This window comes from Hypanus sabinus, chromosome X1, assembly GCF_030144855.1.
Source record: "Hypanus sabinus isolate sHypSab1 chromosome X1, sHypSab1.hap1, whole genome shotgun sequence".
Taxonomy (NCBI): domain Eukaryota; kingdom Metazoa; phylum Chordata; class Chondrichthyes; order Myliobatiformes; family Dasyatidae; genus Hypanus; species Hypanus sabinus.
This window is the reverse complement of record NC_082738.1, coordinates 22,876,735-22,894,366: the sequence shown is the minus strand read 5'-3', so window position 1 is coordinate 22,894,366 and position 17,632 is coordinate 22,876,735. Positions and strand designations below refer to the sequence as shown.

At 45.2% G+C, this 17,632-nt stretch overlaps 1 protein-coding gene across 3 annotated transcripts in view; it reads right to left on the bottom strand.

Annotated features, from left to right (window-relative positions):
* LOC132384685 (formin-like protein 3) overlaps positions 1-17,632 on the bottom strand; it is a 175,018-nt gene that overhangs the window by 90,850 nt on the left and 66,536 nt on the right. For all 3 annotated transcript variants that reach the window (XM_059956050.1, XM_059956051.1, XM_059956052.1), the window contains exons 2-4: positions 8,054-8,137; positions 6,155-6,235; positions 5,063-5,139 (exon numbers count right to left, since the gene is read on the bottom strand). In XM_059956050.1, coding sequence (XP_059812033.1) covers positions 5,063-5,139; positions 6,155-6,235; positions 8,054-8,137 — 242 coding nt within the window. The remainder of the gene's footprint in view (positions 1-5,062; positions 5,140-6,154; positions 6,236-8,053; positions 8,138-17,632) is intronic.

Genomic DNA, 17,632 nt, shown 5'->3' with positions numbered 1-17,632 from the left:
TTTCTGTCTAAATGTTTATTCAAACATTGTGATTGTACCTGTATCTACCACTTATTCTGGCAGCTTGTTCCATATTCCCACAATCCTCTGTGTGAAAAACTTGCCCCTCCAATCCTCTTGAAATCTTTCCTCTTATCATGAAGCTAAGCCCTCAAGTTGAGACTCCCCTACCTATCTAACCTACGTACAGTATGCTCCTTATAATGTTGTAAACCTAAATAAGGTGACCCCCTCAGTCTCCTTAACTGCAGGGAAAACGTTTCTGACCTACCAAACCTCTTCTTATAACTCAAAAGCCTTCCAGTCCCAGCAACATCCTTGTGAATCTTTTCTACACCCTTTCTAGTTTAAGCACATCCTTCCTATATTGTGGTGACCAGAACTGCGCACCAGCCTAACCAACAATTTGTACAACTGTAACATGATGACCAATTCCTATACTCAGTGCCTAAGCCAATGAAAGCAAGCATACCAATCACCTTCTTCACCACTCCATCTAACTGTGTTGCCGCTTTCAGAGAACTATGTACTGATATACTAAGGACTCACAGTTCACTAGCACTTCCCAGGGCCCTGCCATTCACTGTATGTCCTGGCCTGGTTTAACTTCTCAAAATACATCATTTCACACTTGTCTGAGTTAAATTCCCTTGCTCGCTATCTGAGTTGATCTCATCCTCTGTATCAGTTTCAAATTTCCAGTATCTGCAATGTTTGCTTCTATACAAACCATATATAATCAGCATTCTGTAGATCTGTTTAATCATAGGAATGAAGGACTGAATGGCTTCTGGAATCATCCATAATTTATTTACCATCATGAACCTACTGCCCTCACTAATTACTGCTCTTGTAAACTTGTGATTTAGACCCCCATCATCCAGGTCTTGCTCTCTTCTTGCTACTACCATTCAGCTAGGAGGTATAGGCCCCACACCACCAGGTTCAGGAACAGTTATTACCCTACATCCATCAGGCTTCTGAATGGGATGGTTTATATCACACACCTCAACACTGAACGGACTCCACAACCTATAGACTCACTGTCAAGCACACTACATTTCATTCCTGAACGTGTGCGCTGGAGTGACTGAAGATTAGCCAGTCACAGTCTGAGATGAAACTTCCCAAAGTGGAACCATTCTGCCCCTCCCACAATCCCTTTCTGTTACCCGGGCTGCAGCTCTTCAGCAGCATCCACTGGTGGGGTGACAGGACGGATTTGACTCTGCTCTTGCTCAATCCACTGCAGTTCCATTCTTTCATCAATCCTATCCTCACAGTACCACTATTTCCCAGCCTCTCCCACACCCACCTTCCTCCCCCAGACCACTTCCAGCATTAAATTACAATTCCTCATCCCTGTAAGAAACAGGAACAGGGAGGGGCGATTCCGCTCCTCGAGCCTGCCCTGCCATTAATCAAGGTCATGGCTGATTGCTTTCCTCAACTCTGTTTTCCTGCCCTGCCCCACATATCACACAATTCCCTTAATATGATGGAGATGGAGGAACTGAGGGAAATACATGTTAGTAGGGAAGTAAATTGAAGGGATTAGAGGCAGATAAATCCCCAGGGCCAGATGGTCTGCATCCCAGAGTGCTTAAGGAAGTAGCCCAAGAAATAGTGGATGCATTAGTGATAATTTTTCAAAACTCCTTAGATTCTGGATTAGTTCCTGAGGATTGGAGGGTGGCTAATGTAACCCCACTTTTTAAAAAAGGAGGGAGAGAGAAACTGGGGAATTAGTCTGACATCGGTGGTGGGGAAAATGCTAGAGTTGGTTATCAAAGATGTGATAACAGCACATTTGGAAAGAGGTGAAATCATCGGACAAAATCAGCATGGATTTGTGAAAAGAAAATCATGTCTGACGAATCTTATAGAATTTTTTGAAGATGTAACTAGTAGAGTGGATAGGAGAGAGCCAGTGGATGTGGTATATTTAGATTTTCAAAAGGCTTTTGACAAGGTCCCACACAGGAGATTAGTGTGCAAACTTAAAGCACACGGTATTGGGTGTATGGTATTGATGTGGATAGAGAATTGGTTGGCAGACAGGAAGCAAAGAGTGGGAGTAAACGGGACCTTTTCAGAATGGCAGGCAGGGACTAGTGGGGTACCGCAAGGCTCAGTGCTGGGACCCCAGTTGTTTACAATATATATTAATGATTTAGACGAGGGAATTAAATGCAGCATCTCCAAGTTTGCGGATGACACGAAGCTGGGCGGCGGTGTTAGCTGTGAGGAGGATGCTAAGAGGATGCAGGGTGACTTGGATAGGTTAGGTGAGTGGGCAAATTCATGGCAGATGCAATTTAATGTGGATAAATGTGAGGTTATCCACTTTGGTTGCAAGAACAGGAAAACAGATTATTATCTGAATGGTGGCCGATTAGGAAAAGGGGAGATGCAACGAGACCTGGGTGTCATTGTACACCAGTCATTGAAGGTGGGCATGCAGGTACAGCAGGTGGTGAAAAAGGCAAATGGTATGTTGGCATTCATAGCAAAAGGATTTGAGTACAGGAGCAGGGAGGTTCTACTGCAGTTGTACAAGGCCTTGGTGAGACTGCAGCTAGAATATTGTGTGCAGTTTTGGTCCCCTAATCTGAGGAAAGACATTCTTGCCATAGAGGGAGTACAGAGAAGGTTCACCAGATTGATTCCTGGGATGGCAGGACTTTCATATGAAGAAAGACTGGATTGACTAGGCTTATACTCACTGGAATTTAGAAGATTGAGGGAGGATCTTATTGAAACGTATAAAATTCTAAAGGGATTGGACAGGCTAGATGCAGGTAGATTGTTTCTGATGTTGGGGAAGTCCAGAACGAGGGGTCACAGTTTAAGGATAAAGGGGAAGCCTTTTAGGACCGAGATGAGGAAAAACTTCACACAGAGGGTGGTGAATCTGTAGAATTCTCTGCCACAGGAAACAGTTGAGGCCAGTTCATTGGCTATATTTAAGAGGAAGTTAGATATGGCCCTTGTGGCTAAAGGGATCAGTGGGTATGGAGAGAAAGCAGGTACAGGGTTCTGAGTTGGATGATCAGCCATGATCATACTGAATGGCGGTGCAGGCTCGAAGGGCCGAATGGCCTACTCCTGCACCTATTTTCTATGTTTCCATATCCGAATGTAATCAATGACTGGAGCTGCCACAACCCACTGGGGGAGAGAATTCCAAAGATTCAGCACCCTCTGAGTGAAGAAATTCCTTCTCATCTCAGTCTTAAATTGCCTCTATTTTGAGCCTTTGACCCCTGATCCTTGACTTCTCAGCTCGGTGAAACATCCTCCCTTCATTCCGACTGTCGCGCCGTTTAAGACTTGTACAAATTATAATGATATCTCCTCTTGTTCTTTGAAGAAAATGTAGGCTTAGTCTACTCAAGTCCCTCCTCACAAGGTAAACATTTACAAATTTTCACTGTCATGTCCTTGACTCTTTAGTGTACGGGTACTTGATATATAAAGCTGTATATGTGATGAGTGGACCACCCTCGATCCATGGAAACACCCTGTACTGACATTTCCTTTTGCTCAGCCTTTAGATTTATGAAATTTTACTTAAGAAAACATTTCCAAGAAGGCATCCCTTTTGTAAATTGTGGAATGGCTGCACACTAGGTGCAGTCTTGTGAAATCCATTGTAATCAAAGTAAGTCGCCTTTACACCAGAACTCAAACACTCTTATAATAAAGACCAGCATACTATTTGCCTTCCTCACAGTTTCTTGCATTTGCATCCTTGACCTCAGATCTCTCTGCGACCTCCTCCTCACAGTTCCCCAACATTTCTTTAGTTTCTCTTCTTCATAGTGCTAACTCAGGCCTTGTGGTCTAACCACGCTCTGACAATTAATAGAAGCGGCGTTAACCACCTCAGGACAACTGTGTACTATTGTCATGAGCCCCATGGGTCTGTGCATCTGCATTTGTTATTTGGTGTCTTATCTAGAGTCATTAAGCCCTTGTGCATTCTGTTTAATCTTGTGATTTTTAATCGTGTTTTTAAAAAGTTTAATCATGATTTTTATTAACAACCTGGATGTGGGAGTAGAAGGGTGGGTTGGCAAGTTTGCAGACGACACAAAGGTTGGTAGCATTGTGGATAGTGTAGAGGATTGTCGAAGATTGCAGAGAGACATTGATAGGATGCAGAAGTGGGCTGAGAAGTGGCAGATGGAGTTCAACCCGGAGAAGTGTGAGGTGGTACAATTTGGAAGGACAAACTCCAAGGCAGAGTACAAAGTAAATGGCAGGATACTTGGTAGTGTGGAGGAGCAGAGGGATCTGGGGGTACATGTCCACAGATCCCTGAAAGTTGCCTCACAGGTAGATAGGGTAGTTAAGAAAGCTTATGGGGTGTTAGCTTTCATAAGTCGTGGGATAAAGTTTAAGAGACACGATGTAATGATGCAGCTTTATAAAACTCTGGTTAGGCCACACTTGTGTCCAGTTCTGGTCGTCTCACTATAGGAAGGATGTGGAAGCATTGGAAAGGGTACAGAGGAGATTTACCAGAATGCTGCCTGGTTTAGAGAGTATGGATTATTATCAGAGATTAAGGGAGCTAGGGCTTTACTCTTTGGAGAGAAGGAGGATGAGAGGAGACATGATAGAGGTGTACAAGATATTAAGAGGAATAGACAGAGTGGACAGCCAGCGCCTCTTCCCCAGGGCACCACTGCTCAGTACAAGAGGACATGACTTTAAGGTAAGGGGTGGGAAGTTCAAGGGGGATATTAGAGGAAGGTTTTTCACTCAGAGAGTGGTTGGTGCGTGGAATGCACGGCCTGAGTCAGTGGTGGAGGCGTTCTCTTGGAATCTCTATGAATAAACTTGCTTCTGTTTCTACACGGAAGTCTGTCATTCCTCTTCATCCGGGTCCAGTCATTTGTCAGCGCGCATCATGACAACTATACTTTGCATCAAATCTAAGGCCTTCCAAGCCTTCTAAATAGCCTCCCCTCACCTCCCCTGTATGTTTCCACTCTTTCCTCATGTTCCTGCCTTGCAGCTGCTGGCTGCCTGTAATGCAGCACCGTGCACTCACCCAATGTAATTAGTCCGGAGGGAGATCTCCAGCTCTCGCAGCACCTTTGTGGATTCCTGCACGCGGCGTCTAAACTTCTGCAAAAGATTAAGAAAGGTCTGTGGGTGCAGTTCTGATTAATTTTAGCCTGGGGTGATGAACAGAGGACCATATTAAAGGAGTTTAATAGTGCTACAAATCACTGCCCTGTAGGTACAGATTGTGGCTGTTTTCACACTGCACATAATCACGTCTAGCATTGTGTACTCATCCTCCTTATCCCTGCTCTCTATCCCCTCTCTCTCCATGCATCCTTTCATTCCTTGTTCCTCACTCTCCCTCCCTTTCTCACTATCCATCACCCTCTCACTCTCCACACCACCCTCCACTATCCCTCATTCTCTCTCTCTCATCCTCTGGCCTCAACTTCCATCTCATCCTCCACCTCAGTCTGCCTCCCTTCTTCACCCTCCCTCCTGTCCCTACTTCTTCACTGACTCCTTCGCAACCCCTTCCACACTTCCTCCTCGTTTCACATTGGAACTGACGCACCAATAACTCGGCAAGATTAACACTGGGAGTTTCACGGTGCTGAAGTGGATTGCCTGAGAGGAGAGGCTCTCCATGACAACTACATCTGCTTTTGATGTACAGTCCATGCTGTAACGGAGAAAATTCAGCACCCAGTCTACTTTCGAGATTCCACATATTTAACCAGCTGGGTTTATCCTGATTGATGCTTACTCAATCAAAGGTAAGCTTTATTTGTCACATGTACATCGAAACGTACAGTGAAATGAGTCATTTTGTGTCAATGACCGACACAGGCCAAAATGGTGTGAGGGTAAGCACACTTCCAACATAGCATGCCCACAGCTCACTGACCCGAACGTCTTTGGAATGTGGGAGGAAACCGAATCACCGGGAGGAAACCCACACAGTTATGGGGTTTAATACCTGTCCCACATACAAAATCAGCCTCACACTCCCCAAGGCTAAAGAGCAGCTCATAAATGCTCACTGAACTTATTCTTAAGGATATGTTATTCAATGTGTTGTGGCCCTCCTCATAAAACTGTTTCACTGGTGTACATTTAATCATAGTCCTTTTACCTTCCTGGTGACTCCTGGGTCCAGGTAGCTCTTGAGTTTCTGGATGTAGGTGTGTGGAGGGTTCTTCACTTGAAACCGCTCCTGATCATATAAATAGAAAGAGTCAGTCACTTAGGTTGAAACACGAGAACCAGGATCAACAGATGATGGGATAAATTTACTGAACCTTTAGAACTGTCTACCCTAGAAAGCTAAGGACACTGAGACCTCATTCATTCATGGACTAGAGAAAGAATTTTTTATACACAAGGGGAAATTGAGGAATATGGGATTGGGCAGAAAAGTGAAATGTGTAGGATCATCTGAAACAAAACAGAGAATGGCGGAAACATTCAGCTGATCATGCAGCATCTGTGGAGAAAAAGGCAAAATCCAATGTTGAGGAAAAAAATCATTTCTGACAAAGGGACTTTGACCTGGAACGTTGTTTCTCTCTGAGTGTTTCTATCAGTCCCTGTATTGTTTCACCTGGAGTGTTTTGCTTTTGGGATATTGTTGAATAGTGGGACATGCGTGCTTTCCATTGGGAGATAATCATAGTGGGAAGGAGGGGGCAGGCACCCTCTCTGATTTATTTTCTGTGACCTGTGCCAGAGATGTCGAAAGCCAAAAGTAAGACCACCTTCTCCACCTGTCAGCAAGTGGGGAACAGGTAGCTTTGGGCCAAATGGAGATCAGACTTGCATCTGCCCATGGACACTATGAGGGGGCATGATGGAACCCATAATGCAGATTTTAGAAAGCCGTGACTTGATGCTTCAGAGGCACTATGCTTACTTAATAAATGAACTGAGTTAAACGGCCTGTGTCCAATCTCAATTGCACCACTAATGGTGGCCATGCCTTCAGTAATTCCCTCCATAAACCTCTCTGCCCCTCTACTGCTCTCTCTCCTCTAAGACCAACCACTGTGATCACACTTGCGGTATTCTATCCCAATGTCTCTTTCACTGGGGTCTAATTGTGTCTGAGAACACTTCTGTCAAGCACTTTCCTTTGCTAAGTGTGTAATGTTTTCCTTGTTGTAGTCAATTGAGCTGTGGAAGCAGAGTGGATGTGCCAGGTTCCCTTTCCTCAACTTATTGGGCTGAGTCCTGGGACACGACGGGAGATTTTGCTGGGAAGCTTCACCCATTGCAGGACCCTAGAAAAGATAAGTGCACTCCCAGTGAGTGAAGCGATGGGCCAGAAATTGACTGGCATCTCCCTGTGACTGATGTGTCAAGTTCCTCTCTAAGGAAACGTTCTCATGCAAGTGTGCATCTAAAATACTTGATCTCTACCTCCCAACCCTAACACTTTCCAAAACCACACTTCAAGGTACCTGTCAGGCTGACCAATCTCTCATAACCTTACCACCAACATCTCAGGCTTTCCGCCATCTGAATCAGAATCCAAATAAAATGCCATGTTATTTTTTTGGATATCAGAATACAAAGTCAGTTGGATATTTCAAATTTCAGTGGAATGCACAGAAGACCAGCCTGGGTACAGAACTCTCACAGTCCAGCGATGGTTAATTGGCCAATGTAAACTAGCCCTTGTGTGTAGGTGATGGATAGAATCTGAAGTTGATGGATGTGTGGGGAGAATAAAACAGGGATGAGTGTGAAAATGACTACTTGATGGTTAGTGTGGACCTAGTGGGCTAAAAGGCCCATTTCTGCATCATATAGCTCAATCCATCCATGACTCTGTGTTGAACACACTGCAAGTTTCACATCCTCAGCTGAGCAGTGAGACAGTGGTCTGGAGATAGAAGCTCATCAAGGCAAAGCCCCAAATGAGAGGAGGAAATCCATCTCCACATCACCCCTAGCCCTCCCCAAACAATGCTCGGGTGTGGGGTGGGTCACGGCATCCCAACCTGTAAGGTAGGTTTTATCAGATTCCGAGTACCTGATCACAGATGAGATCCCACTTCTTCTCATTGTCATACTGCCGTAAGAGCCGTGCTTTATCTGGAGGAAGGTTCATAGAATTCTGCAAAGGAAGCAAATAGGGAGAATATTATTTCCCAGTGGAAACTCCTTCATGCCTGCCAACATAACACCACACAATGGCCAATAAACCTGAGCAGATTTCTGCCTTTCCATCCAGACATAGAAATGGCCCATTCTAGAAACTGCCTGATAATTCATAAATGAATGAAATCAAAACTTCACCCACTGCAGTAACAGGCAGTGGATCTGCAAAGTCAGGTTACACACCTGGGGATGTGTTGAACTGAATACTCCTTGAGTACTCCCAGCCACTGGGACTTGGACAGGTCCTGTCCAGCTTCTGGGCTGAGGATAATTTGTCAGGCACTGGGCTAGGCATATATACCAGCAGCATCTGTAAACTCACAGCAGACCCCCAGAAACGTAGATTGGCAATGGCAGAAGCAATGAGTGAGGTACAAGCAATAAGCAAGAGGAACTTGCCAAGCAATAAGGGATTCAGGATGTCCAAATCCCATTCACGAGTTCCCCACACAATTGAGGGAGGGCTTGGGAATTCAACAGCAGAACAAGCTGAACCTGTGTCCATTGGAGGACGAAGCCCAATCTGAAGCATTGCTCTGCAACATGCTAATCCACTTAACTAGCCTGGCAGCCCCTTGGCATCTATACCATTCCTTCTGCTAGTCTGACTGTACATCACACCAAAAAATTAGACTTGCAGATACCCTCAAGTCATTTGCACCCATGGGCAATTTTGTGCAAATGAATCAACATTGTATAGAGAAATGCAAATTTCAAATACTCTGGAGACCAGAGTGCTCCCAACACCTAATGCCTGCGCTAAGGATTGAGAACACGTGAATTGTTATTTTGTGGGACTGTACTCCACCCCTCAAATATCCTGGAGAGCTGCACAGAAGCAGGTATCCTTGTTGAACATAATACCCATTCCATGCATGCCTAAGTAATACAAATCAAAGTGAATCAATTTCTGGCGTTGGTGGAGTCAAGATCATCTATTCTGATCTACCCACTAGCACAGGCTAGTCGGTTTTTGGTTTAACCTCTGGTCTGAAGAATGTCTTTCTACAGAGTGTTAGTAAGTCCCAAAATAGAGACTGAATGCAGAATAGAGATGGAACTTACGTCATGTGGATTCAGTTGCAAGTTAGGATGATAACAAATGTGTTAAAAGATTTTGCAGAGGTTCGATACAGTCAGGATGCAAGCTATATTAAACAAAGTCTGCAGATGCTGGAAATCCAAAGCAACACACACAAAATGCTGGAGGAACTCAATAGGTCAGGCAGCTTCTATGGAAATGAATAGATAGCCGACAGTTTGGGCATGAAGAAGGGTCTTGGCCGAAAACTGCCTGACCTGCGGAGCTCTTCCAGCATTTTATGTGTGCTGCAAGATATATTGGCTATTTTTCCAGAATAGATCTTGGAAAGAGTTATTTGAAAACATTCTCTTCAGCTGAAGCTCAGTTGCTAAGGGAGAGGTTCCGAAGAACAGTCCCACACTGTGATATAAATCCAAAGCCTGGATGGCAGCAGCTGAGGGTCTCATTATAATGCTTTCCAGATCACGTTCACACCTCAATGACCTCAGTCTTTTTGAGCTCTGCACTGAGCTCAGCGCAAGCGTGGCCCACGTGCAGGTGGCTCTCCGTGCCCAGCAAAGTCAGAAGTAAGAATTTGGCGGGGAAGGGGTTCCGGATCAGCTGGGCTCTGTGAGCAGTCAGCCTTCTTCAGAGGTGGAGACCTTGAGAGGCTTTTGCTGGGGTGGAGAGGTTCAAAATGCAGGAAGGTAGTCAGAAGCCCACTTGCTTCAGTGAAGCAAAATGACCCAATGAGGAAGGGTGGCATAGGAAGAAGAAACATTTGCTATAACATCGACCACACCCTCAGATTCTTGAGCCGTTTCACGGGCACCCTGTCCACTTGTCCTTTCTGCGGCTGGGAGGATTCAGAGTACCATGCTTATATGTAGTGTGAGAGGTTACAGTCCGTGACTGAGTATCTGAACGGGTTGCTCCTCAAGTTCTGTTTGAACTTCAGCCTCACGCTCCTGATATATGGTCACCCTGTAAAGAGGAGGGTGAGTTGCTTGGGGGATCTACTAGTGAGCTTGCTCCTGGGTGTAGCCAAGCTAGCCATTCACAGGTCCAGGCGGTGGGCAGTTGAGGGCTCTGCCCGAGCTGACTGGCTGCCCCTCTTCCAGGGCCTTTGTTCATGCCCAGGTGTCCTTGAAGTCTCTATTGAAACAGTGGGAGAGCTGGGGAGGTATTTTGAGAATGGTGCCCCCCTCCCCAGGGAATTGAGTGCTTTGTAGATGATAGCAACCATATTTTAATTTGAAATGGTAGATAGCATTGTAAATCACTGATCATTGTGTGTATTTTGTGAGTGAATGAACTTCTGTAGTTTTGTAATAAAAAGCATTCAGGCAGTTTGTGAGCGTAACCAAGCAGGCTGAGCAGAGCTGAGTTCGTTCCACGTTACTTGCATTAGAGCAGCCCAGTTGGACTGGCACAGGGGAGGTTACACCTGCGGGGACAAAGGCAAGGCCAATGCTGCTCTCTCAGTCGTAATCTGGGCAGCAAAGGCCCAAAAAACCAGGGCATTTCAACTGATGCCAGTTCTCCATTTGAGGTAATCAGCTTTTAAGGGTTCCTAGAAAAGGGGTTTCTCTCAGATGACAAGTTAGGAACATACTGCTTATAATGAAACAGGAAGCCAGTTGCCCATTGAATCTATGCTAGCTCTCAGAGTTATCCCATTCCCTCTCTTATTTTCTTCTAAGCTATTTTCTCTCTTATGCCACCAACATATTGGGGGCATTTTATAGCCCCCTATTAACCTACCAAATGGTACCTCTTTGGAACATGGGAGGAAACTGGAGCACCAGGGGAAATTCATGCAGTAACAGGGAGAACATGCAAACTCCACACAGGCAGTGCCAGAGGTCAGGACTGAATGCTGAAACTCTACCTGCTGAGCCATTATGCTTCCCATCTGGCTATGCAAGATGTCCAAGGCTATGTGGCCCGGGCTAGAAAGGTCCCAATAATTAGGAGGCAGCTCTTCTGGCTTTCTGGTGAGAAAAGCAATAGATATACCCAGGAAGGACCAGAGTTGGACAATCTGGACACTTGACCACAGATTGTTAATAAGGTATTCCCTGCGCCAACATTTTTACAATCCTAGCTCCCCTAAACTATTTATTTAAGACTAAACTGAACCTAGAAACCTGAGTCAGAGACTAAAAGCAAACATTAAATTGTCAAAAAGGATGGATTTAAAGCACACAAATCAACTTTAGTTTATTCCTTTAAAAACAATACCTTGATAACTTGAGATGTATTGAGATCAGCAGCTGAGTTACGCACAGCAAACAAGTCCCGGGTTCAGCCAGGAGGAGGCTCAGCAGTGCAGCCTTTTCCCGGGATGGTGGAGTGCAAACCAAGTCCCCTGCCGCAAGCCTCAAGTGTGAGACTGAGCACCCCGCACGTGCGCAGGGGAGCGAGTACAGCTACAAGCGCCAGCTAGAGCGAGGGAGGGCAGGTGTTTCCAACCGCGACTGATGGCACAGAAATGCCAGAGCGATGCAGACATGAAAGGGAACTTTGCTCACTCCATGTGTGAGAGAGTGCTCAGGCGAGTTAAAATAAGACAGCTTGCATGAGTGAGCGAAAATTAGTGTGTTTGTGTGCACGAGTGAATGCATGCATGGTTGTGAACGCATGTAAGTGCATAGGTGAATATAGGTGAGTGAGTCCTGTGAGTGACAAGGGGACAATACGGTTTGATTCCACTGACAAACGCTGCTTTAATATCTCCCCTCCATTCACGTTGAAGCTCTACATGTGTTGAGTGGTTACTTGACCTATCAGGGTGTGAGGAACCAGGTACGTCAAGGGTCGCGGGAGCTGGGCAAGGGACCGGCAAGAGGCTGGCGGAGAAGCGTGGATTCACCGCTTTCACAGCAACAGCCTGAGCTTTGTCTTTGGAAAGAGATTAAAGAGACTTCAACGTTACTGAGAGCACAATGAAATGGTGGCTCATTGTGGACTATCTGATATTAATTAGCTATTTAATTCGTGATGACGCTACCTTCACCTCCATTGACCCACAATGGCTCTCAGTTAAGCAAAACCTTCACTTCTTACTCCCATTTTCAAATTCTTCTATGGTCACATCCCTCCACTTCTCCAATCTCATTCGGCTCTTTAAACTTCTCAGATCATTGCCCTCTTGAACATTGCATTAGAGCTCTTTCACCACTGAAAGCCGTGACTTTGACTGCCTGGGTAGATAAAGTGGAAGTTGAGAGGATGCTTCCAATACTAGGGGGAGATTAGGGCCAAAGAGAACAGCCACAGAATACAAGAGCATCTCTTTAGAACAGAGATGAGAGGAATTTCTTTAGCCAGAGGGTGATGAATCTGTGGAATTCACTGCCACAGATAACAGTGGAGGCCAAATTACTGGGAATATTTAAAGTGGAGGTTCTTGGTTAGTAAGGGTGTCAAAGGTTAGAAGTGCAGGAGAATGGGATTGAGACAGAAAGTAAATCAGCCTAATTCTGCTCATGTGCCTTATGGTCTTATAGTCCTCTACTCAGTCGCTTCTCAACATCTTCAACCAAAGATAAAAACAGGGAATGCAGGGAAACAAGTACCCTTTGATAAAGGTTGTCAATCTGAAACACCAACTCTATCAGGTACTGCCCGACCTGCTGGGTGTTCCCAGTATTTTCTGTTTTTAAATTTTCAGATTTGGCAGTGTTTTGATTTTCAATTGCTCTTTTTCCAAAGTTTCTGCCACCTTTCCTAATCTCTCCACGTGTAAGAGAGTATAAGAGCATGGAGGTTATGGTACAATTTGGGGCACCATGGTAGCGTGGCAGTTAGGGCAACGCTATTACAGCTCAGGGTGTCGCTGTTCAGAGTTCAATTCTGATGCCATTTGTATGGAGTTTGTACGTCCTCCCCATGAATGCGTGTGTTTCCTCCCACAGTCCAAAGATGTAGGTTAATTGGTCATTGTAAATTGTCCTGTGATTGGTCTTGGGTTTAATAGATGGGTTGCTAGACAGTGCAGTAGGCCGGGAGGATCATTGCCTGGTACTTTTATGGTGCCATTGGCTGAAAGAGCGGTAGAAGAATTCTAAAGAAGAATTGGATAGATTTTGATAAGGAATGATATTTGCAGGGATATGGGGAAGATGCAAGGGGTTGTAAACCTAATTGGAGAGCCCTTTCAAAGAACTAGTTTAGGCTCAATGGACAAAGTGGCTACATCAATACATGGTTGATTAGTTTTTCTTACTAAAGGCGGTGTACAGGAGTGAGACAAATCAGCTGGTTGAGTGGTGTCGCAGCAACAACCTTGCACTGAACGTCAGTAGGACCAAAGAATTGATTGTGGGCTTCAGAAAGGGTAAGACGAGAACGCACACCAGTCTCGTGGAGGAATCAAAAGTGGAAGGGATGAGCAATTTCAAGTTCCTGGGTGTTAACACCTCTGAGGTGCTATCCTGGGCCTAACATACCGATGCAGTTACAAAGAAGACACGACAGCAAATATTTTTTCATTAGGAATCTAAAGAGATTTGGTATGTCACCAAAGATACTCACAAATTACTACAGATATACCATGGAGAGCATTCTAAATGGCTGCATCACCATCCAGTATGGGTGGGGGGGGGGGGCAGAGGGGAGCATTGCACAGGATCAAAATAAGCTAAAGAAAGTGGTAAATGCAGTCAGCTCCACCACGGGCACTAGCCTCCCCAGCATCCAAAACATCCTGAGCCTTCGCTCCTTGAAAAAAAGCAGCGTCCATTATTAAGGACCCCCATCACCCAGGACATGCCCTCTTCTCATTGTTACCATCAGGGAGGAGGTACAGGAGCCTGAAGCCTCACACTCAGTGATTCAGGAACAGCTTCTTCCCTTCTGCCATCCGATCCCTAAATGGACACTGAACCCATAACATTACCTCACTACTTTTTTGTACTACTTATTTAATTTAACTTTTATATTACAGTACATTATATATTTATAGTTTTATACTATTTATATATATTTTTTAAAAAATTTATATATTGTTACTCGCAGCTTTTATTATTACGACTACCACAAAAACAACAAATTTCATGACAAATGCTGGTGATATTGAACCTGATTTGGATTCTAGAAGAAATCAATGGGTTGAAATGGAAGAGGGACGATTATTCAGTACCAACTTCAGGACCCTCATAGGTAGTCACAACCACCTCTGATATCATGAAAGAAAAAAATATTTCCACAGCTTTGGAAGTGAAACTTTCAAGATTGTATAATAATGCAATCAGCATCATTTCCTGTCTGGAGTGCAGTGGAGAGGTTGGGGTGTGTGGAGGGGTGGGGTCCGGCTGCTTTAGGCCACACACTGTGCACATCTCACACAGCGTTCCAGGGGCATGAGTAACTTCCACAGAAGGAAGCCCTACTGGTGCACTTTGCTTATTCTTTAAAAAAACAAATGAAAACTGTTGCTAATGCGGGAGGAATGCAATGAGTTTGAAATTCTAATCAAACCCACTTCAGGCCCACGGCTTGGCTCAGTCAAAGCGATGTACACAGCACTTTGCCAAGGGCAGATGAAATGCATCTCCGTCGCAGTGCAGATCTGGGTTTGCATCAGACCAGATCACACCTTCAGAGGAGTCCACTCCCTCCCGGCCCAGCTCCACTGGCTTACAGCACCTGGTACTCTGAGCGAGCAGCAGGCTAAGTTATAAACATGTCCGTACTCAGCCAAGCCATGCGTGAACACTTGATGTATGGATTGAAAGAAGCAACCTGGATTTAAACAGAGCCTATATCACTCCGAAACCTCTCACAGGGAGGATGAGAAGACAGGTTTGGACAGAGGCAGGAAGAGTGACGAAAAGCAGAAAGGTTTAGGGAGGGAGTTCACTGGCACAGAGCTCACAGATGCCAATGGTGGAGGGATTAAGCTCAGGGCAGAATCCTCAAGAGGATTAATTTTTGCTTTACTTTATAACAACTTAGGAAGTGGTTCAGACCACTGAATCTATGCCAGTTCATGGTGCAATCCCATCACCCATTCATTTCCCCTGCAACCTATTTTCCCCACACTCTGAACAACTGCCTCCTGATTCCACCACTCACCGGCACACTAGGGACAACTTACAGCAGCCAATTAACCCACCGATCTGCACGTCTTTGGGATGTGGATGGAAACAGGACCACCCAGGGAAAGCCCATGCGGTCATGAGGAGAACATGCAAACTTTGTGCAGACATCACTGGAGGTCAGAATCAAACCTGGGTCCTTGCAGTGACTCTACCTTCTGCACCTCTAGAATAAGATACAGACGGGCAGATTCAAAGTCACAGAGTCAGATTTGACAGCAGAGGTGAGGATTCTCAGAAAGGACTTAGCGACATTAGAGAGGAGGGTCACAAGGATTATTCCAGGAATGAAGGGGTTAAAATATGAGGAGCAATTGGCAGCTTTGGGCCTGTACTCACTGGAATTTAGAAGAATGTGTGGGGATCTCATCGAAACCTACCAAATGTTGAAAGGATGTGGAGAGGATGTTTCCTCTGGTGGGGGTATCCAGAACTAGAGGGCACAGCTTCAAAATCGAGGGCTGACCTTTTAGAACAGGAATAAGGAGGAATTTTTTTTTAGTGAAAAAGCGGTGAATCTGTGGAGTGTTCTCCCACAGACTGCAGTGGAGGCCTGTTCTGGGACCCCTTCTCTTCGTGATTTTTATAAATGATCTGGATGAAGAAGTGGTGGGATGGGTTAGTAGATTTGCTGATGACACAAAAGTTGGGGGTGTTGCGGATAGTGGGGAGGGCTGTCAGAGGTTACAACGGGACATTGATAGGATGCAAAACTGGGCTGAGAAGTGGCCGATGGAATTCAACCCAGGTAAGTGTGAAGTGGTTCATTTTGGTTGGTCAAATATGATGGCAGAATATAGTATTAATGGTAAGACTCTTGGCAGTGTGGAGGATCAGAGGGATCTTAGGGTCTGAGTCCATAGGACACTCAAAGCAGCTGCACAGGTTGACTCTGTGGTTCAGAAGGCATACGGTGCATTGGCCTTCATCAATCGTGGAATTGAATTTAGGAGCCAAGAGGTAATGTCACAGCTATATAGGACCCTGGTCAGACTCCACTTGGAGTACTGTGCTCAGTTCTGGTCGCCTCACTACAGGAAGGATGTGGAAACCATAGAAAGGGTGCAGAGGAGATTTACAAGGATGTTGCCTGGATTGGGGAGCATGCCTTATGAGAATAGGTTGAGTGAACTCAGCCTTTTCTCCTTGGAGCGACGGAGGATGAGAGGTGACCTGATAGAGGTGTATAAGATGATGAGAGGCATTGATCATGTGGATAGTCAGAGGCTTTTTCCCAGGGCTGAAATGGTTGCCACAAGAGGGCACAGGTTTAAGGTGCTGAGGAGTAGGTACAGAGGAGATGTCAGGGGTAAGTATTTTATGCAGAGAGTGGTGAGTGTGCAGAATGAGCTGCCAGCAACGGTGGTGGAGGTGGATACGATGGGGTCTTTTAAGAGACTCCTGGATGACTACATGGAGCTTAGAAAAATAGAGGACTATGGGTAAGCCTAGTAATTTCTAAGGTAGGGACATGTTTGGCACAACTTTGTGGGCCGAAGGGCCTGTATTGCGCTGCAGGTTTTCTATGTTTCTATGTATATTCAAAGTGGAAGTTGTTAGTTTCCTGATTGGTTGGGGCATCAAGGGATATGGTGAGAGGGCAGGTGTATGGATTTGAGTGGGATCTGGGATCAGCCATGATGGAATGGTGGAGCAGACTCAACGGGCTGAACGACCTAATGCCTCTCCCATGTTTTATGGACCTCAGGACCCTACAGCACCCACAAGATCGGGAAAGGAAAACTGCACTTGAAATAGTCAGAGTATTTGGCTTTAGGAAGGGTTATTGCTTGACCCTCAGGTGACATGGGAAGTCAGAACATCTCACTGGTTAGAATAGTTGGCACTTCAGGCTGGGATAAAAGCTGACCTCCAGGCGACAAGTCTGGTCTCTTCTCTCCTGAACAAAGGAAGGGAAAAAATCACAACCACCTCACAATTTTAAATGGCATTTTGAGAGAGTAACTTTTTATTTTACTTCAGCTTCATCTGGAAAGGGAGGATGAGGACAAGGTTGGTGAAGGTGTTGTGGCTGGATTATGGGGAGTACAGGGAAAGTGGTGACCCTTCAAAGTTCAAAGTAAAATTTATTATCACAGTACATCATGCAACACTGCGACTTTTTCTGCGGGCATATGTAGCAAATCTATAGAACAGTAACTGTAAACAGGATCTGTAAACATCTGACCTGTAAAAAAAACTGTACAAGTGCAGATAATAAATAAATAGCAATAAATAACAAGCATGATTAACAATGTAAAATAGTCCTTAAATGAGTGAAGGTATCGCATTTTGCTCAAGAGTCTGATGGTTGTTGAGTAGT